Genomic DNA, 27520 nt, shown 5'->3' on the forward strand with positions numbered 1-27520 from the left:
AGGATGCCATTGGCCTTTTTGGCCACACGGGCACATTGCTGGCTCATGGTCATCCTGTTGTCCACCAGGACTCCCAGGTCTCTTTCAGCTGAGCTGCTCTCCAGCAGGTCAGCCCCCAACCTGTACTGGTGCATGGGGTTATTCCTCCCCAGGTGCAGCACCCTACACTTGCCCTTGTTGAATTTCATAAGGTTCTTCTCCGCCCAACTCTCCAGCCTGTCCAGGTCTCTCGAACCCTAAAACCAACCAACACTGTGGAACAAATCAGATCTTTGATATAAAGACCTCTGAATAGAACAAACAAACAAAAAAATAATCAGTTGGCCCCTTTCAGTGGAGGCCAACCATGCCACTGAGCCGTGGGACTTACCACCTGCCACCAACTGCCCCCACCCAAAAGGCTCCTCATCTTCCTTCTCTCTTGGGTTGTCCCTGGTTCCTGTACCCAAAGCAGGCTCGTCAGTCATGCTTGTTACAACAAGCTCCCACAGTCCAGTTCTTCAGCTGTAGGAAGGAAGCCATCTCCTCCTTCAAAGTACTGCACACCCGCTGTATAAACCTACTGATCGTACCATGAGCCATTGTGTTCTCAAAAGAGATGCGCTTGGTGTTACAGGGACTTGATGTACAGGAAGAGGCGTTGTCAGCTTGAAAAAAGGAGCTTTATTTTCAGCGCAAAGTCACTGTTATCACCTTGATGAAGGAAACGGTGATCTGAAGCGCTGATGTAACTGCTTCCTGCGAGTGTTAGTATCTTCGTTTCAGTATTTCATGGAGATAGAAGATGATGAAATCCAAGGAGTGATATCACTGAGAGAGGGGTTGCCAAAAGTATTGCAAAGCTGTCTGTATTTTGGAAAGCAGGCTCCTGAGCTGAATCTTTTTAGATTGAAGGAAGAGCTCCTCTTCGCTTTCTGGCCACTTCAGTAGGTGGCTTGTCTCTGGGTCTTTCAACTGCAAAGAGAGCCCGTGTGAAGCAAAGAGCGTTAATGCTGAACCCCCTGAAGGGAGTCTGAGCGGGAGAGTATTCCTCGTAACCCAAGCTTGCACGCTTACCCCTGTAGCATGTCCAGGCCCTTTCCCTCCATGTCCATGGAGAACACTAACCCTGTGGCTCCCCTTTGGAGGTGATCCTCTTCCAGTGCAGGTACAAGGGGACTAAGGAACTAAACTCACGGCTCTGGCCTCCTTTGGTGGGAGTGCGCTGCCCAGAAGTAGTGGGACAAGGAAAGTTACTTCCTTACCTAATGTAGCAATGGGTCCTAAGAAGAAGATGGAAGAGCAGGTGCCAGTGCTTTATGGTCCCAAATACTGACCTTGGGTTGTTGCCACCTTTCTGAATAGGTGCCCCAGATGTCTATTTCCATTAGCAATACATCTGTGGCCAGATATAGACTATTGCTATGAAGTCTGTCAACATCTGGTTTGTGTGGCACCAGGGAAGACAAATCAAATCATAGAATCATAGAATGGTTCGGGTTGGAAGGGACCTTAAAGATCATCTAGTTCCAACCCCCCTGCCATGGGCAGGGACACCTCCCACTAGACCAGGCTGCTCAAAGCCCCATCCAGCCTGGCCTTGAACACTTCCAGGGATGGGCCATCCACAGCTTCTCTGGGCAACCTGTTCCAGCACCTCACCACCCTCACAGTAAAGAATTTCTTCCTGATATCTCATCTAAATCTACCCTCTTTCAGTTTAAAACTGTTACCCTTCATCCTATTGCTCCACTCCCTGATAAAGAGTCCCTCCCCATCTCTCCTGGAGGCCCCCTTCAGGTACTGGAACGCTGCTATAAGGATCCTTCACCCTGAGGCTACAGCCCCCAACCATGAACTTGGGGCGACGTGTCACCTGTGTTTCAAAGCTGACCAGTTGTGCTTGCATCCAGTGGAGGACAGGGATGCCCACCAGTAGGCTGGGACAGTCACAGCGGCACTGAGCAGAGCTGAGCCCTGGCCAGAGCAGCACGTCCACCTCCAGGGAAGGGTCAGAGGTGGGAACAAATATCAAGGGATTTTGTTGTTCCTCTCCCCAGATGCTTGTTTCATGTTAAGTGAAATGCTGTTTAGATAAAATCAGGAGCTTTGTGTTTGTATTGACATTTAATATAAATGTTTTGAAAAGAAATAGTGTTTCAAAATGAATTTGTGAGACGTGCTGTTCCTACCCTTCAGCGACAGCATTTCAATCTTATCTAAACGCTTTCCTGAAAGGCAATTTCATTAAGATTCACACAGGCAGGAAATTTGCTTTTGAATGAAATGGTGATTTTTCCACCTGAAAATTTGTGACCAGTCCCGTGCAGCAACCCCAAGCTTATCTCCACCAGCTGGTTTCCCTGCTGCTGCCTCTGCTCTCCAAAGGGCTGGTGGGCAGGAACCGGCTGGGCAAGGCCACCACAGCAAGTTCTCACCTTGAGCCGGGACCCCACGTTGAAACGGATGCAATCTCTGCGGCTGGTGAATGATAAATGAATTTGATCCTGAGCCAGGATTTTAATCGTGATGTAGCCGTTCAGTTTCATGGTGACGGACTGGAAAGGAGGGCTGTGAGTGTGGTGGCTGAAGTCCTGCCACCTCCAGCGTTTCTGGCTGGCCCCTGCCCGGTCCAAGCAGATCCCAGTGCAGGGGTTCACGGCGGCCCTGGGGACAAACGCAAAGCTGGATGAATCCAGAACCAACAACTTCCCGGTCCCGAAAGCCATCTTTTATCTGCAGTTGGACCAAACTTCTTATTTTTGCCATCCAAGAGTCAGTGCTGGGACCTGATGCATCAGGTCAGGGACTGGTTTTTAGTAATAGTTTTCGTCCTGGAGTAAAAGCACGTTGTGGAAATTGGCTGGTCCCTGGGAGACCAATGAGTCCCTGAAGGTCAGAGAAAATCCTTGGGCAGAGTGTGGGCTCTGTCTGTGTGTGAGTCCCCCTCTTCCTATAGCACGTCTACGTCTTCTGAAAGTCCCTGGACATGGAAATCTCTTTTGCTCTGGGAACCTTTATGCTAAAAACAGGTCCTCCGTGCGCGCGTGTGCGGTCGCGCGTGTGGCCGGGTGCAGGAAATGGCCTTGCCAAACTGCGAAGGGGAGAGAAATGCAGCGTCTGGGGAAAACAGCCCATGTTTGCAGCATAGAGACAGGAATCAATACTCCCCATCCCCGGGCAGCCAGGGTGGGCGGCTCTGGGTGCTGGAGCATCCCCCCAGCCACAGCTCATGGGGAGTTTTTATCATCCGCAGCATGTGTTGCGTTGAGTTTTTCCTGCCTAACTGTGAATCATGGAACGGTGAAGAAGTTGATTCTCAGCGGGCTGTGAGAGCAGCTCAGCCTCCCCCAGCATTACCGCGTGCTGCAGCTCAGAAAAAAATGGGAAAAACAAGCCCAGGAAAAAAATAATATCTAACTTTGCGGCTGTGATGTGCTACAGTGCCAGCCTCAGACAAGCCCGAACCAGTCCACATGCGGGACAGGCGAACTACCCCACAGGCTGTCGGTTTTCTGTTTTCCTCTCATCAAAGCTATCATATTCTATTTATACACCTCAGAATGGTCACTTAGCATTGCCCTTAATTCATGGCTGCTGGGAGAGGCTGGGAGGGTCGTAGCAGCCCACCCCAGCTCGGTGGCAAGCCGGCAGCTGCTGCGTGGCTAATGCCGATGGGGAGTGTGTGGTCCAGTAGGGCCAGGAGAGCCCCATGGCGGGGTCAGCGATGATTTAGGGCAGTTAGGGATCACTCCGGTGCCGGGCTATAAAAACCTGGCTGCTGCGTGATGGATGAAAGTCCAGCGTGTCTGCAGGTGAACGGGAGGACTGCAGGAGTCTGATGGAAGCATTATTGCAAAAGCTACTTAAAATGATTTGTAATAGCCTGTTAGACATTTAGGATGTCCATTAATTAGTCTCAACACAGGGAGGGCTTGTAAAATTGAGATGGGATTTACTGATTCCCCCAGTTCTCAGCTTTCTGGAGGGAAACTTTGGAGACTAGGGGTGGGGTGTCAAAAACTAGTATTTGATGGCTTGAACGCCAGCAGTTTTTACTGAAAGCCATCGGTCACCTCATATTACAAATTAGACTGCAAGAAATTGGTCACCTGAGTCATTCTTTGGCAAGGTACACTCACTGGATATGAGAATAGCAAACCAAAAGCAGTGTTGACCTCAAGCTAACTGACTCCAGCTATTGAGGTTTGCCCTGGCGTGCAGATAATAAGCCCATGTTTTTCCAGTGTGGCCTCCTGGCGCTCCAGGACAAGCCAGTAAAGATGATGTGCCCTCATCCCTGCACTGTAACGGGGCCAAGCCACCTCCACGGCTGTGTGGCCAACCTTGGCCAAAATCAATCCTCATGTTGGGGCCTCTGGACAGATGTCACTGGCAACTGAGATGGCATGATCCCCAAGTGCCCTCGTGCCGAGCACGCTGTTACTCCCCCGGCACCTTGTTGCTCAACGTGAGAAGCCACCATGGTCTCTGGTGGGCTGCAGCACAGCCCTCCCTCCTTGTTATGCACTTTCACATAATAAAAATAAAACTGTAACAGAAAATGAAGATGCTTTCAGCATGCCTTAAAGCCCTGGGGGTGCCACCAGGGCGGATTGGGGCTGAGCTGGGATCCAGTGTCACTTCTGGGCTTGCACTTACCAGAGGTGGCCATCAGGGTGGAAGCAGACCCCGTGGCCTTGGCTCCCAAAGGCAGCCCTGATCCCTGGGTATCTGCTGTCCTCCAGGATGCAATAGGTGAACAGGGCTTCCTCGGAGAATGTGATGAGAATGGCCACGTTGCCCGATGGGTAGCTGAGAAACGGTTAAGAAAAGAGGAGCCCATAGAAAGCCCACAGAAAGCTTTGGAAGAAAACCATCATGGGACACTGTCTGGGGGGAAGTGACCCAAGCCTCCCCCACCCTATGGACAGCCGACTCCAACCAGCTCTCTAGACCTTGTTTCCTTGCAAGAGTGGCACAAGTTGTGTAGCCAGCCCCAGCAGGTTACCCCGAGGGAGGAGGGTCACGGTGGCCCACCCCGAGGCAGGGCATTCCCACGGCTGCCCACCCAGCCCCGCAAAGCGTCGCTGCTGCTGGATACTAAACCTGACCACTTCCATCTGGGAACAGGAGAAAAAAGGTCTGTCCATCAGGATAACAACGTCTTATGGGTTCAGGAGAACGGCAGCGCTGCAGGAGCAAAACCGAGGAGGTGAGAGGCAGGTGGGGGGGCTGGGGGAGGCCGTTGTGGGCATGCCTGCCTGGACACGGGGGACAGGGATGCTCTGCCCCAGGCCTCCCTCTCCCTGCACCGGTACCACCCCCGGAGCGCCGGCAAGCCACACCATCACACCCTGTGCTTTCCACCTAACTTGTTATTTGTTTGCTTACTTTTTAATTAACTCATTTTAAATAACTGAGGAAAACTCGTCCTCAATTCTGTGTTTTCGCATTTCACGTACAAAGCTCAACTCCTCTTATTTCATGTTATTAGCCGCTCTCTGATGATAGAATTTGCCAAGAGCCCTCTTTCCATCAGACATGCGAGTAATTTATCCGGCAACATCCTGACAAGCGAAATAGAAACATTTCTTTGCTAAGGGCTTAGCTCCCAGCCTTACAAGGGAGCTCAGCTTAATGCTATCTAATAGGAATAAGCAGCATTACCGCCTGCTTCTCCAGGAAGAACAGGGAGCGGTTTGGGGAGGAGGGAAGTGGGGACACCTTGCTGTTCCCTTTTAACGTCATCGTTAAAAGCAGCAGATAATTCTCACGTGAAGAAAGGTGCCGTGCTCAGGTTTTGTCTGTCGTGGCGACCCACAGCAGCTCCCAGGTGGAGGCATTCCCTACGACGGCTGACTCCAACCGTAACTGCGGCATTGATTTATATTAACCCGAAGACGCACGCTTTGGCTCTGCAGAACAGCTAAGAGTTGCTTCCTGGTTGTTAGGGACGGAGGTCAACAAAAAAGCAACAAACCGCCCATTTTGTTCCTGCTTTCATTTTTCAGGCTTTTTACAAGGCTAAAAAGACGAACGGTCCCAGGCAGGAGGATTTGCTACCCTTATATTTCAGGAGGGGAGAGCAGTATAACGTGCTTCTATGTCGAAAATAAAAAAGCCAACAAAATCACTGATTGTGTGATAAATCACAGGTAATTTTCCTGCACGCCTGCAGAAACTACAATGCTGTCTGGCTTGGGAAGGGAGAGGAGAGGCAGAGGAGGGAAGAGAGAAGCCATGCTGGGGGGGGGGCTGAGCTGGCAGGGGAGTCCCATCCAGCCCCTGGATGATGGGACATGCCCCCAGTCTTCGCTTTCCTTCCGAGGGTCACCGGGACAGGGACAACAGGCCCTGGGGAGCTGTTTCTCGTGGCAGCTGGGGTGGAGGGGACATCCCGGGACACCCCATCCCTTGCTGGGCACAGCGGTGACGTCCCTACTGATGAATTGAAGGCTGCCCGGACCCTGTAAAGCTTTTGCTTGTGCTACTAATTGTTGGACTAGGGCTTGGCCAAGGACCGGGAGCACTTCCCTAAGTGATTCTTGCCACTAGGCAGTTTGGATAAGGCAGCCTGATCTGGAGGGTAAGAGGGATGAATGGTATGGAACTGAGTAGACCAGGGTCTAAGGCTTCAGCTGGGGTGGAGATCACTGACTAATGTTGTTCAGCCTTCAAGCTGCATGGGATGCTCCATAAGAAAAACCCTTCATACATGGCCACCATCCCAGTAAAACCGCAGGGACGCCAGACTCAGCTTTCCATCTCAGCCACGAACACCTGATTGAGTCCATCTTCAAACAGCCACAAGTTGGTGTGTCCCATCAACTTAGTGCACACCCATCAACAATCTTTTTAATGTTTGGCTGAATCAGGTTCTTCTCCATATCCCATAGGAGATATCGAAATGAGCTTGACTGGAACCACAGGACTCTCATGGGGTATGAGCAGACCCAACACTATGCAGGTCTCCACAATCCCTGCCTGAAAAGCAACAAGAAGAGACCTAACAGGTTACACCCACCTTTAAATGCACCGCAACAAACTCACTGTCCGGCTCCAGCAGGTCTTCTGGGTGTACAGATGTTGGTTGATGCTTTTTGAAAGGGGCAGTTTTTGGTCTGACAGGGTATTCGTTTTGTTTTGAGAGTCTGAATGAGATTCTGGTCCCTGAAAAAAATTTTAGAATGTTGTTGTTGAGGAGAAGGCGATGCAGATCTGTCTCTCCAAGCCTTGTGTCATGGATTATTTGGAAAGGAGGGGTGACAGAGGGAGGGACTGAGGAATTTTTGTGCCTTTTGCTTTGAGCAGAAATAAGTGGAAAGGAAAACCTGACATAACTAGGATGAGGTAGGCTTTGTGATGCTGCAGGGTGGCTCTCCTAAGAGCTGTAAGGGATCTCCCTGCTTAAAACAATGAAACATCAAGCCCATGGGCAGCTGAGAATTACTTACATCAAAGGATAGACTAGATATGAACTAGCAAGTCTCTTCCATACCATCTCCTGCTCCTCCCAACCAGGGGACATACGGCTTGGAGACAACAGGCCTTGCAGCAGGCAATTATACAGATCTGCATTTTGAGTAACTATGAATGTCCCTGGCCACTTGTCATTAGGATTATAGCACCTTTTACTACACAAAGGGCTGCATTGTCTGCTTCTTCTCTAGGTGTGCTGAAGCTACCATCTACTTTTGGCTCCAGGTCAAGCCCAGCAATGACAGCAACTCTTTAGCAAAGGTACGTACAGGCAGCAAATTTCATATACTGCTGAAGTATTTCACTGAGGTTCTCAAAGTGTCCTTCATCCAACCTAAGATCAAAAAAAGGGAAGTTAAAAATAAAATCAAACTGTTGGCTAATGACACTACTCGCATAATCTAAGGGAAAAAAAGTATCATGGGATGTTATATCAGGATTCACCTGAAGCAATGCAGATGTCTGCGTATGAGATTATCACCATAGATGGCTTTTATAGCCACAGAAGAGATATGGGCGATCCATCTCATTGCATGTTTGCTGAATTTTGCAGGAGATGCCTGTTTCCCTGCCCTTCAGTCAAGAGGAGCTGCAGGTGACAGGGGAAGGCTTGGGTATGGGCTTGCAGAGGTGAAGTGAGTCCCAGCCCTTGGGACACCCTGCCCACACAGCTCATCACACGTGTGGCTGGGCACCCTGCCCCACTCCACTTGCGTGTCACGGCCCTGACTGTCACTCTGGTCTCTCAGCACAAAACTCAGCTTGTGGGACTGGTCGGCCCAAGTGCTTCACGCCACGTATGCTGCCGGCTCCTGCAGAGCCAGAAGACAGACCCTACTCAAAGGTCTCAAACCAGGTCCTACCTGGAGACCTGAGTGGCACTCAAACCTTGTACTGCCCCTCTGCAGCTGAGAAAAATTTTGTCATGGGCTGTTGCTCCCATGAACATACTTACAAGAAGCACTTACAGGTCAGACCTCAAAGGACCAAAACGGTGGGAGAAAATGGGGAAACAGCAACAAAGCATGGATAACTCAAGTGATGCAGTCCAGTCTCTGCCCACCTTGGCAAGGTCAGTGTGCCCCAGCCATGGCCACCTGTGGTGTTCCCTGGGAAAGATGCATCCCCAGCCTGGTGAAACAGGCTGCGGCTGAGCAGCCTGGGAGGAGGTTAAGAAGTCACATCCATGTCCACCAAGGCTACTGGGTGGTGGGTACTGAAGCAGCTGTGGTGGGAAGGTGTGCAGGGGCTGTGTGATGGGAGGGAGGCCTCGAATGGGGTCAGATGCCTTCAGGGTCTCTTGGGACAGAATAGTTACCCAGGATTTGACTCGGGAAAACCTTTTGCCATCTGGGAAAGCATGTGGCCCCATCTCCCTTTCTAGGGAGCTTGCAAATCTGTGAATGTTAAACCTTCAATGCCAAAATTGCTGAGATGAAGCAGCTGATGGCTGTTGAGCCCTTATCAAGCCACCCAGCACCTTTCTAAGGGAAGATGAGCTGCGTGAGGACATTCAGGCAAGTATTGCCTTGGTAGCACTGAACTGTCCTGGTCCAACATTTAATGGACCAGGACATTCGTCCTGCCAGGGCAGGAGATACCACCTACCAGTGGTACTATCATAGGACCGACATGAAGATGCCTCAACGCTTGTTGGTGCGTGTGGGCAGCAGTGCCACAACACCACAGGCAGGTTCCCACCAGCGAAACTCCCTGGGACCAGATCGAAGGGACTTGGTGGTGGGTCTTCCCTCCTGCTGCCAGGGCCTTGGGCCAGTGTCCCTTGGTCCTTACTGCTGCAGCAGTTTCTCCTTGATGCTTCTCCTCAACTCAGCTTGAGAAGGGTTGGCATGGGGAGTGATGTCCCGCTCTTCCTGCTCTGCTTCATCTTCACTCTTCAGCTTTTGGATGACAGCATCAAACGCTTCCATATATCTCCTGCAGCAAAAGAGCTGTGGGGTACAGTGCCCATCAGGAGCAGTGGGGTTGTCATGAGGCACCTGGACAGACCAGGGACCTCCTCACCCTCCAGCTCTTCTGCCCATGTCCCTCTCCCCTTCCTCTCTGCTGCTGCCATGGGGTGGTCGCTCCCCCTTTTGCCAGGAAGGAACTGGTGTTACAGGCATGCTCACACAGTATGGGCAGACTCACATCTTCCTGGGGTTGTTCCTTCAGATCCGACACTGTTGGGATTGGCTTTTCAGGAGTGCTGCAAAAGGTGCACTTTGCAGACTCTCCCATCTGGATGGTTTCCTCAGAGGACAAAGGAAATTCAGCATCAGCTTCATTAATTTTTCAAAAAAAAAAAAATTTTGGCTTAAGTCTAAGCTGTTCCTGTAAAGGCAAGCAAACCTACTTCATTTAGTGTAACACCAGAACTGCTTTTCATTACATATATATAATGTCAGGTTATGTTTAATTATCTGTGCTCCCAAATAAATGCAGTTGGCATGAGCTCAATGGAAAGTTCATGTGAAAAATGTGAACAGCTTGTTAATTTGGCCTTCTTTTAATGTCCTACAAAGCACTGAAAAAGTGAAAAAAAAAAAGAGTGAAAAAAGGCTTTAAGCCTTTTTAAAAGCCTTAAGCCTTTTTCAATGGCTTAAAATTTTAAAACTTTTAAAACAAGTTTTAAAAAGCATCTCCTGTCTCTTGTTTAAAAACAAAACCCCGAGAAACTACATTAAAAATCAAGACGCGCTCCGTTTTTAAGGCAACCTTGATATGGAGAAACTTCAAGGGAAATGAGAACGTTTGCATTTTGGAAAAGAAAACCCTGTGCTTGCAAAGCATTTGTGATGGAAACATTCATGCCTTCCTGATAATTACTCAGAAGTGGCTTAAGTCTGGGTTAGCTTTGAAGGCCTTTTTCCTCTCTGTAGTATTTATAGTAGCCATCCCGATGCCTTCTACCGTGAGCAGTCATGTCACCCAAAGCCACCCCGTCTTGTCCCAGGTTGCTTTCAGGTGGGTTTTCTTCTTCCATCAGCCATCTGTGGTCCGGGGGATGGGTGGGCTGGCCAACAGCACAAACCCTGGTGCCACCAGGACTGATAATCAGCACCCGTACCTTTTTGCAGCCATTCACTGGTTTCATTTGATGCAGCGCGGGTTTGTGCTGGCCCAGCTACGCAGGCTGCTGCTGCTGCTTATATAAAAGTTGTGCTCTATCGACCACCCACATCTGCCTTTCCGGGTGATTTATTTATTACTTGTTCCTTCCAAAAACCTCCCATTGAAAGAGGAAGGCAAAGACCCTCCAGCTCTGACCTGAATGAAATGGAAAATTTATAACAGCAGCCGAAGGGACTGGTTTTATACCCGCTATCGGTGCCCCAGGGCTGTGCAGATGTGTGCACCAAGCTGATGTGGTTCACCAGCAGTGGGCTGGCACTGGGCACACCCAGCTGTTCCAGCCCCAAAATCCTTACCCTTAAGCAAGCGAGGGGTGAAGGTATAGCTGAAACCCCCAGCCATGCTGGAGGAGCCCCCAGCACTGGCTGGTCCCCAGCTTCAGTCCCCAGTACGGGCATCAGCATGGCCATCAAATGTCTGGGGTGGAAACAGAGACTTCTGCCTTTGTGTTTAAGGTGGCTGAGCGTCTTCCCCACTCAGATGAGGAGGGGGTTGATGGCTGCAGTATCAGTGGGTCTGCCACTGGTCTTTTCTTGAATTTCTGTTTTTCTTTGTGGATCTGTGAAACCAGTGGGGTTTTTTTCAAAGGCATGCACCGTTTGTTGTTTTTTTTTTTTTTGTCAGGAGACACAGGTCTTCCCACAGCTCAAGAGACACTTTGTGACCGAGTCACTGATGCCTGCTCTTTTCTTGTGTCGTTAGATGGGTCCTGGTTTTCTGATGGTCAAGCTTAAGACTCTTAAAGGGTAGAGCCTCTGCCCTTTGGAGCAATGTTTGCTCCATTATCAGAGAAGACACACTGTCTTCCTTTCTCCTCTCCCAGCCACAGGAGCATCAAGCGTCTTTGCAGAACATTTTTCTGGAGCCAGGTGACTTTTCTGGAAGGCATCTCACCAGACAGCTGGCAAATCCTGCACTGCCTGGCTCTAAAGGAAGCAACAAGAAATTACTGGGGCCAGGGAGGAGAGAGAGAGAGAGACACGCTCTGTGTGACCCTGAAGCTCTGAGGTGCACCACTGTGCTGGGATGAAGAACCCTCCATCAAAGCTGTTCACTTTGTCACCTGTTTTTCCCGAATTTGAATTAATTTTGTGCTCACCTTCAGCTCTGGAGTGTTGCTCAGCCTACAAATAGCAGTGGCAACTCTCCAACCTCTTCCCCCAAACAAAGATGCGCCCAGCAGGAAGAAGCACCCCTCCTTGTTGCCTCACAGCACCAACCTCCCCCGCCGGGCACTGCTGCAAGATGCAGTGAAAAAAACACCACCGAAAGAGTGCTCCTCACTGGTAATTTCTGGTTTGTCTTCCTAACTGACCAGCTGGATCTCACCTTGCCTGAGTAGAAGGTAGTTGCCGACCCATCATCCTCGAGCTCTCCTCCCGTGGACAGCAGGTGCTTGTCTGATGCCGGAAGTGGATTCCCTTGGGCAAGCTCGACAGGCTCCCATGCATCTTTTTGCAAGGAAGAGTTGCCAGTTAGCTCCTATTCGTTCAAAATGACATCTCCCAACTTTGTGTGCGGAGGTTTTTCTCAGAGAAAGGCTTTGCCATCAATCGCTTCCCTCTGCCTCCTCTGCTGGGGCCCCAGGACTTCTGCATGCCTCTTTGTGCCAGGGCCCACCTTCAGCAGGAGGAAGGGCCACCACAGGGCCTCCTGCTGGTCCCGTCCAGTCCGGTGGAGGGGGCAGACACACATCCCAGCAAGCGGCATTACCCCCAGCATCTATTCGTGCAAGGGGAGAGGGAGATGTGCTGGTTAGGCACATCCATCCATCTTCAGAAGCACTGACTAATCTCCAGTGACACCCCAAGAGCCTGGGAAACTAAATTTCTTCCCTCTCCTTAGGACCTGGCACTTCAAATTTGAGAGGGAAAGCTGCTAAATTAGCCTAAACACGGTCCCATGCTTTTGAAATATTCATAAATAATCTCAAAATAGCAGTTAGCAGGGAGAGGAGAAGTTTGCAGATGATATTCAGGGTGGTTGAGGCAAAGGGCTGACTGTGAAGAGTTGCAGAAAGACCCTCGTGGCACTGAATAAAAGGGTAATAAAATCACAGATGAAATCTGATGTAGATAAATGTAAAGTGATGCGCATGGGAAAAGACAATCCTAGCTTTACATACAAAATAATGGGCTCTGAGATGGCTATTTCCACTTGGGAGTGAAATCTTCAGGTTATAATAGATAGCTCTATGCAAATGTCAGCTCAACACTCAGTAGCAATCAAAAAAGCAAACAGAAAGCTAGGAATTATTAGGAAAGGAGGAGAGAGCAAAACAGAGGAAATCATTATGCTGCTGTATAAATTCGTGGGCTTCCACCTCTTGAATACTATTGTGCAGTCCTGATTCACCAATCTCAAATATGATATAGAAGAAATAGAAAAGTTACAGAGGAAGACAATTGAAGATGATCAAAGACATAAAAGGGCCTTCATTCAGGGAAAGACTGAATAGATTAAGACTTTTTATCTTGGAAGAAAAAACGACTGAAGAAGAAATATGACCGAGTTTTGTGATGGGAAGAGTGGCACGACTGGGGAACAGCTGTTCACAGTATTCAGTGCTCTTCAAAGGAAGAGAGTGATCATCAAAGAAAACTATCAAGTGACAAGTTCAAAATAAACAAAAGAGATTTTTAGCTGTGGCATTCCTTGCCGTAGGGTACAGTGGATGTTTAAGGCTTGCGTTGGTTCAGTAGGGTGTAAAATAACCTACGGGAGAAGAATCCATCAAGGGCTATTAAATGCAGAGATGGTGTCTACAGTTCAGGAGGTTCCTGAGTCACAGACCACTAGGGGAATGGGGAGTATTCTGGGAAGTATAAACAAATGTTTGCTCTATTTTTGTATTGCTTCCTGAGCATCTATCTGCTGGGTCTCACCCAGGGCAGGATGCTGTGCCAGGCACGCTTTGGGGCTGACCCTTTGCAGTCACCCTTACATCCTGCATTTAACACAAGGCCATGTCTCCCACTAAAGAAAAAACAGCTTAAATGTAGCCTGAGATGTCTGGTGATGCTTCCTGTCACAGAATCACAGACTGGAAGGGGTTGGAAGGGACCTCTGGAGATCATCTAGTCCAACCCCCCTGCCAGAGCAGGGTCACCTAGAGCAGGTTGCACAGGAACGCGTCCAGGTGGGTTTTGAATGTCTCCAGAGTTGGAGACTCCACCACCTCTCTGGGCAGCCTGTGCCAGTGCTCTGCCACCCTCAAAGTCAAGAAGTTCCTCCTCATGTTTAGGTGGAACTTCCTGTGCTCAAGTTTGTGCCCGTTACCTCTTGTCCTGTTGCTGGGCACCACTGAGAAGAGCCTGGCCCCATCCTCCTGACACCCACCCTTTAAGTATTTATAAGCGTTGATAAGGTCCCCCCTCAGTCGTCTTTTTTCCAGATTGAAGAGACCCAAATCCCTCAGTCTTTCTTCATAAGAGAGGTGTTCCAGCCCCCTAATCATCTTGGTAGCTCTCTGCTGCACCCTCTCCAGCAGTTCCCTGTCCTTCTTGAACCAGGGAGCCCAGAACTGGACACAGTACTCCAGGTGCGGCCTCACCAAGGCAGAGTCGAGGGGGAGGATGACCTCCCTCCACCTGCTGGCCACACTCTTCTTGATGCACCCCAGGATGCCATTGGCCTTCTTGGCCACAAGGGCACATTGTTGGCTCATGGTCATCCTGTTGTCCACCAGGACTCCCATTCCTCATTGTTTCTGACGCAGCCCCCTGCGTCACAGAGATAGAGCTGCCTGGTGCCTTTCCAGCCTGAACACACCAGCTGCGATTTTCAGCTTAAAACCCTTTCCACCAGGACCTGCAGGCAGGTGCATCCCCTTTTCCTTTAGCTCCCAAAATGGAAGCCTGTGTAGGCCAACACTTCAGAGCATAGACCTCTTCTCATAGAATATCTCCACCGTGGAAGACAAAGGAGTGACCTCTGTGGCTGTCGGTGGGAGCCAGACCTTAGTGACCAAGGGGAAACACCAAGCCCCCAACATAAAGCAAAAGACGCGCCCCTGTAGAAACCTGGCTCACACCATCTCTTCCCATCACCATGTACGGGACCTGAGGAAGCCTATCTAGTCCACCTGTCCTGCACGAATGAATTTTCTCTGCAGGTCCTCAGCTGGAGCACCAAGGCTAACCAAGGGATGCACCTTGTGGTACATGCAGACCTCTAATGTGCATCTCACCATGCCATGGAAATGCGGCCTGGTGGTGGCTGGGTCTCAGGACAAGGATGTTTTATTGCAGTCAGCTCACCTTCCCCCAGCCTGGCCTGGATCATCTTGGGTTTCATCATTCTAAGGCACCATTGAAAGAGAGCGGCTCCTGTTCTTCTTATGAGGCATGGTTATGAACGAGAGGAGAGCAAAAAAAAAAAAAAAAAAAGAAAACGTACAGCAATGGCTTGAATGGAGAGTCCAAATCTGAGTGATTCACTCAGGTTTTCCCCATGTAAATTAAAAACAAACACTTGGATGCTCTGGTGACGCAATATATAAGTGCCTCTTCTGGCTGGAAACTCACCACCTTAATGACAGGGACGTTTGTGTCCCCGTGCACTTTTCCAAGATTGCCTTAAAAGCCATGCCTTGGCTGTTTACAGCCTGATGGATACAAACTAGGAGCCTCGCTTTGCACCTCCTTTCCGGCTAGAAATGAGAATGAGGGATAGTGGCTATTACAAGATAATCACACCCCGGGGGGAAATTCCTGAGCTCAAGTATCTCTGTTCCTCAGATCAGGGTAATCTCCTTGCCCTCCGCTAGCCATTGGCAAAAGCTTGTCAAGCCAGGCTGGCTTGTCACTCTCAGCGTTTAGGAGCCTGCCGGATTTCTGGAGGCTGCTGCATCGCCCAAGCCGCCTCGTGTTGCGATTGCGTGCTCAGTAATGTGGAGGGGAGGCTTATTTTCTGAAAACCTGCCATTTTCACCTATAAAGCCTAATTTAAAGTAAACGCAAGGCCAAATTCTATTCTTATGGACACCTGTGCTATTTTACAGGAGCTCCAAAGGAGTAATGATGACACACATTGAAACAGGAGGACAATCAGACATCTGTCCAGTCGATTGATCCGCAGGAAAGGGAGCGCAAAACACTCCATTACACACACTGAAGCAAATAATAGGATAGTGATTGTTATGACAAAAAAAACCAAACAACAAACCAACCCACCCACATTTCTTGGCCCTCAATTTCCATCAGAAAGGGGTCCCCGCTGTGTTTGGCTCTGTAGGATAAGGAGGAAGATGAGAGTCTTGAAAGTAGAGTGTGAACTGCAAGTGAGCAAGGAAAGGAAAACTCCATCTCTTGGCTGCAACCTGGGGAAATGAGGTGGCTCCCTCCTCTTCCTCTTCCTCTTCCTCTTCCTCTTCCTCTTCCTCTTCCTCTTCCTCTTCCTCTTCCTCTTCCTCTTCCTCTTCCTCTTCCTCTTCCTCTTCCTCTTCCTCTTCCTCTTCCTCCTCCTCCTCCTCCTCCTCCTCCTCCTCCTCCTCCTTCTCCTCTTCCCCTTCCTCCCTTGTTGTGGCTGTGCCTCTCCCCCACTCCTCCTCCTCCTCCTCGGGGCCCCCCACCCATCACCAGACGGGGGTCCTGCCAGTCCCAGAGTGCCCCCCGGCACCACAGGCAAGCCGCCCATCCTGCCAACGCTGGAGGGAGTTTTTGGCCACAGAAAGGCAGAATCCAGGTGCCCCATGGCCACATGCCTTGTGCGGGGGCTGCCGGTCCGGCATCACTGGTGCAGGTTCCTCACTCCCCCAGTGGCCTTATTTTAATCAACTTGTGCTGAATAATACATATTTCTTGTGAAGAAAGGCGGGTGTTTCTGTGCAGGGGGAACATTCAGAACTCAGCTCTGAATACTGAGCAGCAGTTTCCTCAGAGCAGTAGGATTCAACCTGGTAATCAACCCTATTAGCATAAAAAGGAACTGTCTAAATGTCAAGCCAGGTTCAATAAATAAGTGCTAACACATTTAGAAATGGCTTAGAGAGGGGAATTAAAAGTTTTGCTGCTAATTACCTTTCTTATTTTGTATTTTCTGTCAATTCTAGCTCTTCCATTCAAATGAGACAATCATTTTGCTGCCAAGATGAAGGAAATGAGATGGCCTGAAAGTTAAGCGTGGGCAAAGCTGTTCATACATAACAGCGAGCTAACAGGGGCCTCAGCCCCTCTCGCAACCCCCTGGAAGCACTGTAAGGATGGGGTCAGCAGACCCTTCCCTCAGGTACCCTCCAGCCTCCTTTTACGGCATGTGCCAGCTCCTCTGACAGCTCTTGATCCCACCAAGGTTGGGAAACACCAGGAGATACCACAGCTTTTTGTAGGTCACGGCTTCCTCTCTCGCTGCAAAGAATCGGAGTGGTGATGGGGAGCCCCGAGAGCCCACGTGCGAATTGGGCTTCTGAAAAATCACGTCTCAGGATGACATTTTATGGGCAGCAGCCTGTATATTGTCCTGCAGGACCTGACCCTTGGCTCAGAGCTGGGGAAACCACCACCAGAGGAATATCGTTTGGGTTAGGGGAAAAGAGACATCAGCAAGGCAGGGAGGTGGGATGGTTGGATCCCTGCGGTAGCAGCGGGGAGGGCTGGGTCCGGCTGTAAGAGGACAAGGGAGGGAAGGATGGCTCTGGTGAGCCGAAAGCATGCAGCTTGCTGCCCGGGAGGTGGGCAAGCAGAAGCAGGGAGCTCAGCTTGCTGGAGGCACATTTTATAAGCAGGTTCAGAAATCAGTGCTGGTTTTAACAACCAGCCCTGCTCCTCTGGACCCAGCCACCCCCAGTGCTGCCTGAATGGGAGCGGCTCGCCCACGTCTGGTGCTTTGATGCGGTAACGACATATAACTGATACTGATGGCAAAGGCTAATCCACTCTGCCCCGTAATGTCCCCAGTCAATCATGCAATATTCTGTTATTGGAAAAACTCATTTTTGCCCCTCCGATGGTAATCAGTGTATGCCCTGAAGCACAAGGCTTGATAGCCTGTGTAATTTGCAACCTAGCTAAGTGTAACTGCAGATGTTAATCCTATTTATACAAATGCCTGACAAGCAAAAGTAGGGATGGAGGGATGAGCTGCAGGGCAGGGCAAAGAACGGAGCTGGGTTTCCAGGAATTCTCCTCCTGCAGATCTGAAGCTGTTGAACCCCACTGACGGGAGATCGAGAGGTTTGGGGTGGGTAAAGGGAGGTAGCACAGGAAGCAACTCCGCAGTTGTGCCCCTCTGTTTGCCCGATATCTGTTCTGGGAAATGCTGGAGCAGACTTCACCATGGAGCATGTCCCCTGCTCCGGGCAGCCACTCTCTACCTAACGAACATGTGCCAAAGCTTGTTGTGAAAATAAAAAACTAAATAAGAAAAAAGAAAAATGAAAATCAAGAATCTCTTCTTTCTGCCCTTTCCCCTTTTCTCCCCAGAATGAGCACTTTTTACCCCAAACGGAAAGGAAGCACTTTGCAGTCCCAGGTCTTTCTTTCACAGCCTGATTCCTCTGAGGACTGCAGATGTCCAGACAGAAGCAGAAAAGAGGAGTTACCTTCCCTGCACTATCTTGTCACCAAACTTAGCAACGAACAACCAGGAGCACTGTCTTGACGAGCCTATCTCCTCTGCTCTCTGGAACCAGCCGCTCTTCACTTTGCTGCTTTTATTTTGCAATTTTGATAAATTTCTTCTCCTCTAAGTTTTGCTTCTAATTTATATCCACCTCCCCTTTCAATGTCTCTCCCTCTGTTTTTCCACTTCCCCCCTGCTCTGCCTCTCTCTTAATTCCTATTCTTGTTTTCCACTCTTCCCTAGGGTCTGTCCTCCTTAGTTTTTCATTTATATGCCCACAGCTATTCATATTTTTTCCTTTTCTAATCTCCTATTTCTTGCCGTCTTTCTCAGGTTCCCTGTTTTCCTTCTTTCATCCCCTTCCCCAACTACTTTTTTCTGCAAACCACAGGTTTTTCTTGCCTCCTGCACTCTTTGACATCACATGACCACCCAGCTAAGATGTGGAAGAACTGAAACCCCCTGAAACTGAGGAGGAAGACCATGGGAGGAAGAGGGCTGTGACCCTTTGGTTTAAAGCTGGTGCTCCCAAGAATCTTCTTGGCCCTTTCCTAGAGGCTAAGTCTAGTATTCTGTTGAAAATGCTCCCATTCACATTACCCTCCTCATTTTTATTATGGCCCTGGATGGCTAGACAGGATCGCTTGTCCTCCATGGCCACAAAACGATGCTAATCTCTGATCCGTGGTGGCAAAAGGAGGACTTCAAATGCTTTGGTTGTTCTTACAAACAAAATGATCTTTAGTTTAGCCTGTGATTTTCAAAGGATGGCAGATGGGCACCTAAAAAGCTCAGGTTTATCTCACAGTGGATGTGATTATTCCAAATATCACGTTGTACCTTGCTCACACAGTCCTGCTTCGTTATTCTCCTCTCCATCCTCGTCCGCTGCCTCTTCATCAGATTTGGTTGTCCCCTTGCTCTCTCCGGCCTCAGAGTACACCTCGCTCTCCCTGGAGAGCACCGCCGCGGCTGAAGGGAAGAGCAGAAATCCCTGCAGTGTGAGGACTCAGTGCCAAAACTGCTTCTGCACCATCCCAGCCTCCGATGGGTGCCAGGTGGGGTGGGGACCACCTGCCTGCCCTGCGGCCAGCCTGGGTGGAGGAGGGTGGTGGGGCAGCTGAGCGTGCCCTGCCTCTCCAAGTACCTTACCTGGGCCTTTTGAGGAGGGTGTTCCACAGGTCAGGAGACCTGTGCAAGCTGAACCAAGGCCCAAGGTTGTCTCCATAAGTGAAGTGCCTGAATTAGGAGCCTACTATTGTCAACAGCAAGGAACGAGAACCTCCAGCAAACTATTTGGAGGAGTAGGCACCCAGCTCAGGGGGGATGAGACAGGGACACGGCTCTCCAGTTACTCACTCCCTAAAAGAGCAGGAAAAGGTATTTCCTCACCTCCCCAGGGTGCAATGAGACCTAAACACATTAAATAACATATTCTGGGTGAACTGCACCCTGAAGTGATGCTCAGTTTCTCTACTTGGCTGCTAGGTACTGAAAATACCCTCCTAATTGCCTGGTGCAGGACTAAACTGTGGGAGGAAGGGTTCTGTATTCAGAGAGGCCCTGAACCTCCTCCCATCGCAGGTGGGTACTCAAAACACACTTGCAGCTGTGATGGGGACCTGTGCCTGTGATCGCTCACTCTGCCCCTTTCACTGAGGATGGGGAAGAAGGGAGGTCACTGCTTTGTAACTGCAAGAAAGCCCCAGTTTCTAGGAATTCATGCCTTCACGTGAAATCTGGCCAAATAAGTCTCTTGGGCCTCGCAGAAGAGAAAGGTTCAATGCCAGTAAGCCAGGGCTTTGCAGGAGCTGTGACCTGACGATGACAATGGTCTCATCGGGACAGGAGGGACCCAGCATCAGAGGGACCCAGTAGCATTTCCAGCTGTGGATCTCCCTGGCTTTGCTCCCCTCCCAACAGCCTCAAAACACCCAGCACCTGCATCCCCATGTGTTACTGCTGGCACCATCTCTTGTCCTGCAGGCCTAGTAAAATGGCAGCATTTCAGTGGTCTTATTCCAGGTTTAGCTAACCTAAACCAAACACCAAAAAACCCTCCAAACCCAAAACAAGGAAAACCCATCTTCATGTCTATTTAATTAAGAATGGTACTTCTGGAAAACATAGTTATAGACTACACAGAGTTTGTTGTGCTTTTTTTTCCCTGCTGTTCATCTCCTGCCCATCCACTTGGGCAAGAAACATCAGATGCGCTAAGAGCCCACACTCACGGGTGCACACCAGTGCTTTACCCCACCAACGCATCCTCTCTGCCTGGTTACACTGAGTCTTGTTTGCTTTTTAGAGCAAGGCTGTGAGAGCTTGGCCCCCGTTGCATGTTTCCATAGCTGCAGAAGCCCCAACCGTGGCCAAGAGCCCCCAGTTGCTGTGGTTCCAGCTGCAGGGTCTAAGGACAGCAGCAAGGGTGGGCTGGCAGTGGATGGTAATATCTTTAATTGTATCTATTAATATAGATGGAAAAGAATAGACAAGCATTTGGGCACATTTGCTGCTTTCTTTCAGACCCGAGAAAGAGTTGGTACAGCCAAGAACACTTTTTCCACCCCAACTGTATACTACAATTGGTCTAATAAAAATGTATTTCATTTGCCTACAAAAATCACTCTTCTGGGCACTTTACAGCCATAAAGCGTGCTGTTTTCTATTCCTGGCTTCCTTTAAAAGGCCAGGTCTTGCTGCTTATATTAGTGAATGCACCAGACACATGGTACAGCCAAGTGAGCACTGCTGTAGGAGTCTTCACATTATAGTTTTCTATGCTTCATCCTCCACGCACTTAAATTGATTTTACACTCATGGTACTCCTGGGACACCCAGGCAGCTGCTTCAGATTTTTGCCAGTTTAAGTAAGATTAGGATCAGGCCCAAGAGCTTGTGTGCCTTGCAACGCCCTACGTGTTGCAGGCGCTTTTACCTCGGTGAGCTTATATCTGTGTTCCCAGAGGACAAAGAGTAAAATTGGGATCCACAACTGGGATGCGTGCAAAACCGATGGTTAACTGTGGGAATGGGTAAGCAAACCCAGAGGAAACCAAGCAAAACTGGTTTAGGATCTGGTTGTGATGCACGTGCCAGCAGGCAGCGTTTGGTCCTTTTGGCATCCCTGAGACCGTGTGCAGAGGATGGTTCGATCAAAAAAGGTGTATTAAACCCAGAACCTTAATGCTGCTCACTTTGGTCTTCTGTGGGCTTAAGGCTGCTCCTGCCATCCACAGCCTCTGAGTTCTTCTTCCCCTCTCCTATTACTGAAACAGCCTAAACATCATGTTTTAGTTATAAAGTGAGTTTAGTGGATGGAAGGGTGGGAGGGGAAGGGGGATTAAATTTACTGCTTCAGTGACTACAGATCTGAAATAAATCTCTGATTCAATGATAGATCAATAACACCAAGATTGGGTTTAAATTATTAATAAACTATGAGAAACGAGGATAATTATTCTATGAGTCACAGCTCTCTAATGCACTGCACATTTTTTCCCCGAGACATCTGCATTGAAGCACGGCCTGCCTATCTTTTGGCAGAAAGCTGTAGCCAAGAACTTAATGCTTTTTGTTTTGCTAGCTAAGCATTGCATAAACCCTCATGGGCTGAGACAGCCTAGCGACAACGTTGTGATTCTCTCACAGAGAAACCCTTAGGCCAGGTTCCGCTAAAACTTTTAGGTGTCTAAAGTGCCCCTGGAAATCAATGTGACTTTGGCCCTCAAACGTCCTTCTGAACCTGGATGGATGGAGATAGAGGAGTTGCATTGGCCTAAAAGGAGACGCTGGCCTTGAAAATTGACCTTGGATAGTTGCAGAGGCCAATCTTGCTGGTGGCAACAAGGAGGGACAACCTCAGGGCTCCAGGAGGCAGTTTTTGCCCAGTGTTGGTAGACCGCAATGACAATACTGTCAAAACACTCGTGAACTTCAAGTGAAGTTCACTTTGCTCCCCCTTTTTGGGCAAAACGAGAGGGATCCATCAGCCCGAGGAAGCCTACTGAAATCAAGAAGCTGAAAACTAGAATATTTCTCCATTCTGGATTGTCACCATCTCTGTTGACTGAGACAATCCACACTAACAGAGCATGGGCTGGAAATGCTGAGTACCTCTGGGCATCCTCCCACCTCAGCAGGTGTCATCCCTCAGCTCCAGCATCATGGCTTGGGGTGGCGATGGAGAACAAGCCTGACTTCAAGGGGCAGCTGACTGCAAAATCAGCTCACCCCTGCACTTTGACGGAGCGGGCTGGGGTGGTGTGGGCTCAGAGCACTCTTGTCGATGCTCGTCAGCTGCTGGGCCATCAGGCAAGGTGCTGAGCATGGCCCTGGCTTACCCCTGGGCTCTCATTGGTGTCTGATAGGCTCTGTGCAGGGATCTGAGAGTTTGCCTTTTGCCATTTTCTAGGTGAAAGCCCTAATAATGTGGAAAGTAAAACAAAGCTGGGTCTAAGGAAAAATGCCATAAGGCATTTTGTGCCATAAGAATAGGAGGAGGAACAGAACTTAGGATCTTGGTGATGAGAGGTATTTATCCTTGTCAAAGTGCTTCAACTGAATCAACATTTCTGCCAAACAAAACCTACCATGTGAGTATTTTTCTTTAAGTAAGCTGATGCCAAAAGCCGCTTTTTAAAAAACCTCTACAGTTCTGAGTACCTGGGATGTCGGACAGGGATGCTTTAGATGAACTCACCTTCCTCCCTGGCAGTCAGGGACTCGTCTGAATAGCTCCACTCCGTCTGGGTCGTCTTGTCCTTGAAGTCGTCCGTTCTGTTGGCAGGATAGCTGTCTTCACGCCATCTGAAAAGAAGTGACACTGGGTAGGACACTTGTAGGCCGTTCGTGGCTGCGGAGGGGGGGAAAGGGCTGTGGGGTTTAGGAGCAGACAAGGTTTCCCAGCTGTTTCCAGTGGTTCTTGGTGGTATTATTTTGGGCAGGGAGCACCAGTCACCTTAAATGAGTTCTGGCTCAGAAGATGTGAAAGTTAGGTCTTGCGGCGTGCGGAGGGGAGAGATGTTCTCTCAAAGCTGAGGGCAGGAGGGTGCGGGTGGGGGTAACTGGGGCTTTCCAGACCCCCTCCCACTCTCTCTTTTCCCCCGCAGTTGTCTGGCAGGGTATGGAATCATTCCCAGCCTACGACACAGAGCTATTGAGATGTCCGGCTGCTTCTGTCTCAGTAATGCAGGGAGAGTTTTTTGATCACCCCTGTGATATACTAATTTAAAGATGCTGGCGGCCTCGGCAAATAAAAAAAAGCAGGAAAACAAAAAAGATGCTGAACGAACTGTGGTTGGGGCCTGACTTGATGTGATTCAGGGAAAGGAGTGAAGGGCTTTTGATTATTTATTTTTTTGTTTGTTTATCTGCATTAGTAATTCAACAAGGCCTTTACACATCACTGCTTTTTTATTAGTTATCTACGAATTTTAAAGGATTCTGGGCGCAGTGCACACAAATTAATGCATCTGTGGATTAAAACCTTCGAGGAATCAGTTAAGACCGATTTCCCTTGATATCACAACACAGTTTTTACCTCAGACCGTAACATTTTCAAAATCTGGGGGAAGAAATAGAGCCCACACTCTTTTGGGCTGCAAGTTATGAATTTATAACCCTATAATGAAAAAAAACACCTTGCTGCATGTTCCTGTAGCAGTACAACAGCCTTCCTTTAAACAGTTGCTTATATCCATTTCCCTTGGTGCCGAGTGCATGTGGCAACATCTTTAAGGAAAAAAGGCAAAACATCCTTCAGATATTCACATAAGGAATTTTATCAACGAGCTGAGTGCCATTTGAAGTAGACTGCAGAAGAATGTGGTCTTTATTTGTCTCTTGAACAAGAGTCTCTATTCAATTTCTTTTCTCTCCCCTTCTCTCTGTCTGCAAGGAAGATTAGATATGTCTAACATTTGTATCGGGCAGCCGAAAGGAGTGAGCTACATCCCCGGCCGATGTAAATCCACGTTGCTCCAGCAGCATCAGTGGCGTGAAGGGTGGCATTACGCTGATTTACCGTGGCTGGGGAATCAGACCTCCCTTTCCTCCCCAGCAGGAAGACCAGCCTGCAAAATAAAAATCACACATCGCAGCCGCTTCGAGAGATGCTGCACGGGATTTATCTATCTGACAACAACAACAAAAATAAAAAAAAAAAACCTCTGCAGAGGCTCGCAGCATCCCTTTTAATACAGCAAATGCTGAAGGGCCTGAAGACAACCACTTGGACAGACATAACTTCCACTTTATTAATAGCAGGGGGACAGCAGCGGCTGCCAGGCTGTGGATGTCTCAGGCATACTATAATTCTCCAGTTGTTAGGTGTTCCTGCTGCTCACCCGCATGTGGCATAAATACAGCCTAACGTGACTGAATTCCATAGAAAAATGTTACCAATTACTCTCCTTACTTGGATTCCTTTGGCTTAGAACCAGTGGGCTGATCTGATGGGGAATCTGTCGTCGGTGCTGGAAGGGACAGAAAAAGCTTTCTTTAAAAAAAAAAAAAAAAGAGATCCTCTTTTTGTGCAGAACAGCAGGGTTTTTTTCTTGCCTTGAGATTTCTTGCCATTTCATTATTTTGTATTTCAGATAAAACCTTCCCACCTTAACGAGGAACATTTTTTGCCATGGGTTTTTATGGTATAATAAATTGCGAGAGAGCGAAGAAAAAGCTCCCAAAAATGAGCCGTAAAAAAAAAAAAAAAAAAGTTGCTGGAGACAGAGGGCAGGCTTTGCAGAGGAAGAGGCAAGAGTTACAAGCTAATTTACTTTGCCCTTCCGCTCGGGTTTCGCCTGTAAGCAGTTTGGGCTTCTTCCCTTTACCGACTCTTTGGGAGGGCATATTCTCACGCCTGTTTCACCTTCATTGCGGCTGCACAGGGGCAATGGGGTGAAGGCATGATGCTACAAGAATAGGGAGGAAACCGGGAATTTTGGCCCAAACACCTTGTCCAGGCAGATGAAGTACCCTGGGGGGTTTGCTGCCAGAGCGGCCTCTTTCTCCTCCAGGTCTGATGCAGCCCCCTCCTACAGGGTTAATTGTACATCTCGGCTCACCCCAAATGCTCTATCAGATAAACCACTGCTGAGGCAACCTACCTCAGCGCCAACAGCCCAAGTGGCGTTATTTCCAAGAAATTAGAGGGGACGGAGGGAGAGATTTAGGGCAGACTTATGCAGAAGGTGATGGGAGAGAGGCGAGGCACCCGTGGGCATGCAGAGGTCCGGGGAAAGAGCATGGACATGGAGGCATTTGGGAAGGGCAGCAGGATGGCAGAGGAGACGGTGGAAATGACAATGTAGAAGACATGGAAAAAAGAGAAGCACGGCTGTGAGAGTGAGCCAGAAAAAGCATCAAAATGAAAAAAAAAAAAAGGTTATGGCTCAGATTACATAAACCACTCTTATGAAAGACAAAAAAGCAATGAAAAGAGATTGAAAAAGGCCAATGAAGCGCTGTGAATCACTGTACTGTACAAATTCTTGAAGACATAATAACTGTTCACTCTAGGTCCCTAATGAGGCATTCCCATGTTTGATTTTCCTTGGTAAATCTACTTGTGTCTAAATACTATCCCTCTACTGAAACACGCTGCAAGAAACTTCATATTTAATCTGAATTTTAAATTGTGATGTCGAAATCCAACAAGCGATTGCCTGGGATATCACCGAGCGAGGTTTCTGCACACATTTGCTTCCAGTCACTTGTGGCTGTTTCAGATCCTCAGCCTCTTGCAGGGGCAGATTTGTCCTCAAGGGTGCAGCTCACTTGTATGTCTGCTAAGAATACTTGATTTCCACATGGAAAGCTCTTCAAAAATAAACCTTACGTCTGCAAACAGTCGATTTTTCTCATTCTTGGGAGCTGGCAAATTTGCCGGCTGTGCATTTCTGGCTGTGCCAAGGCAGGCTGTACTAGGGGCTTTCCTAGAGCAGGTGGAATGCGGGCTTATGGCGTGCTCAAGGATGGCATGTGGAAAAAGTCCAACCTTTCCTCTAAAAACTTTGTTTATACTTAGTATAAGGCCGAGCTGTCCACTTGGATCCCAGTTTGGGATCCAGTCTCTGTTGCAGAAAGTCAGACTCTCCCTATGTAGGGAACCAGTTGCCGTTCCCCACGGCTGCTGTGTGGTCCCCTTCCAGTGGCTTTTGATGGAGCCACTTGTCCCTCCTTCACCCACCCACAGGTGACAGCTGTGACCCTGTCCTGCATACATCCACAAGCCACATCCTGGCTTGCAAGCAGAGCAGATGGACTGTGTCACCACATGCAGCCAGAACCAAAATGGGACAAGTTCTTGCCATCCTTAAAAAAGGTGGTTTTTTCCCCCTGTAATTTAGAGGGTGTTTCTTTCCATGGAAAGCCCCTGCTATCTGCCTCCAAACATCGGCTGGGTTACTTAATGAGTGGTAAAATATTATTAAAAGCAGGGTATAGGGTATATACATATAAAAAAAAAGGTAAATATAGCTTGAGATATCTAATAAGAGATAATTGTTTAATACTAAACTCCAGAAAAAAACTAAATCACAGTGTTTGGACTCTGAACATCTTGGAAAGTCAGAAGTGCTGCCTAAATGGATGGGTGGGTTTTCCGTTTACACTCTGTCCTGGCTTCACTCTGCTTCTGTTTAAATTACTGGTAAAATCCTATTTTTTCCACTGGGGCACTTTTAGACTAACACTTTGCATTTGTGATGATCTCTCTGACAAACTCCATGGTTGGGATTCATGTCTGGGTGCTGGTGCTCCTCCTTACCATGCTCTCACAGCTCAATATTTTTGCCCAAAACCTGGTACCAGCCAGCCCAACGGTCCACACAACCACAGCCTTCGCTGGTAGGCGGGGAAGGGGACGCACAAGTTTCTCCTCAAATTTCAGGTGCCCATGCATTATTCTCATATTTACCATATGCAAACAGAAATGTGGAAAAGGTGAAGGCCAGCTGTCTTATTCTCTCTCCTACCTTCTAACAGATTGCTGAAAAATACCTGTTAGTAGCTTATCTTTCCTTGAAATTTCTTCAGAGGTCTTCCAGCAAACTTCACTCTCTTCTTTCCCCTTTGCAGGAAAGGATGAGGAGGCTCCTTCAGGCTCTGCATCCCAGGCAACCTCTGCGCTGGTTTTCCCAGTTGTCTCTTTGTTGAGGCAAGCAAGGTTAGTCTGCTTAATATAATCTTGTATTCTCTGTTTAGTAAAGGCTTCTTTAGAAGTCATGTACTCCTTTTCCAGCCTTTTCACATTTTCCACCGTGAGAGCAGAGCTGGAATCTGACGACCCAGTCCCAGGGGAAACTGTTTTGGGTTGAGACTGGTTACTGCCAGACCCCGACAGCTTGTGTCCATTAGACAT

The 27520-nt window shown here is 48.8% G+C and overlaps 1 protein-coding gene across 1 annotated transcript; it reads right to left on the reverse strand.

Annotated features, from left to right (window-relative positions):
- Positions 1-807: 807 nt before the first annotated feature.
- ERICH6B (glutamate rich 6B) lies at positions 808-27520 on the reverse strand. The gene is given in 14 exon segments (XM_074572574.1): positions 808-954; positions 2418-2646; positions 4642-4794; positions 5084-5172; positions 7007-7152; positions 7731-7795; positions 9256-9413; positions 9613-9714; positions 11926-12047; positions 18997-19128; positions 21354-21435; positions 22836-22965; positions 24575-24632; positions 27160-27520. Coding segments are annotated over 14 exon segments (1974 nt in total).

The sequence above is a fragment of the Larus michahellis genome, chromosome 1, assembly GCF_964199755.1.
Source record: "Larus michahellis chromosome 1, bLarMic1.1, whole genome shotgun sequence".
Classification (NCBI taxonomy): domain Eukaryota; kingdom Metazoa; phylum Chordata; class Aves; order Charadriiformes; family Laridae; genus Larus; species Larus michahellis.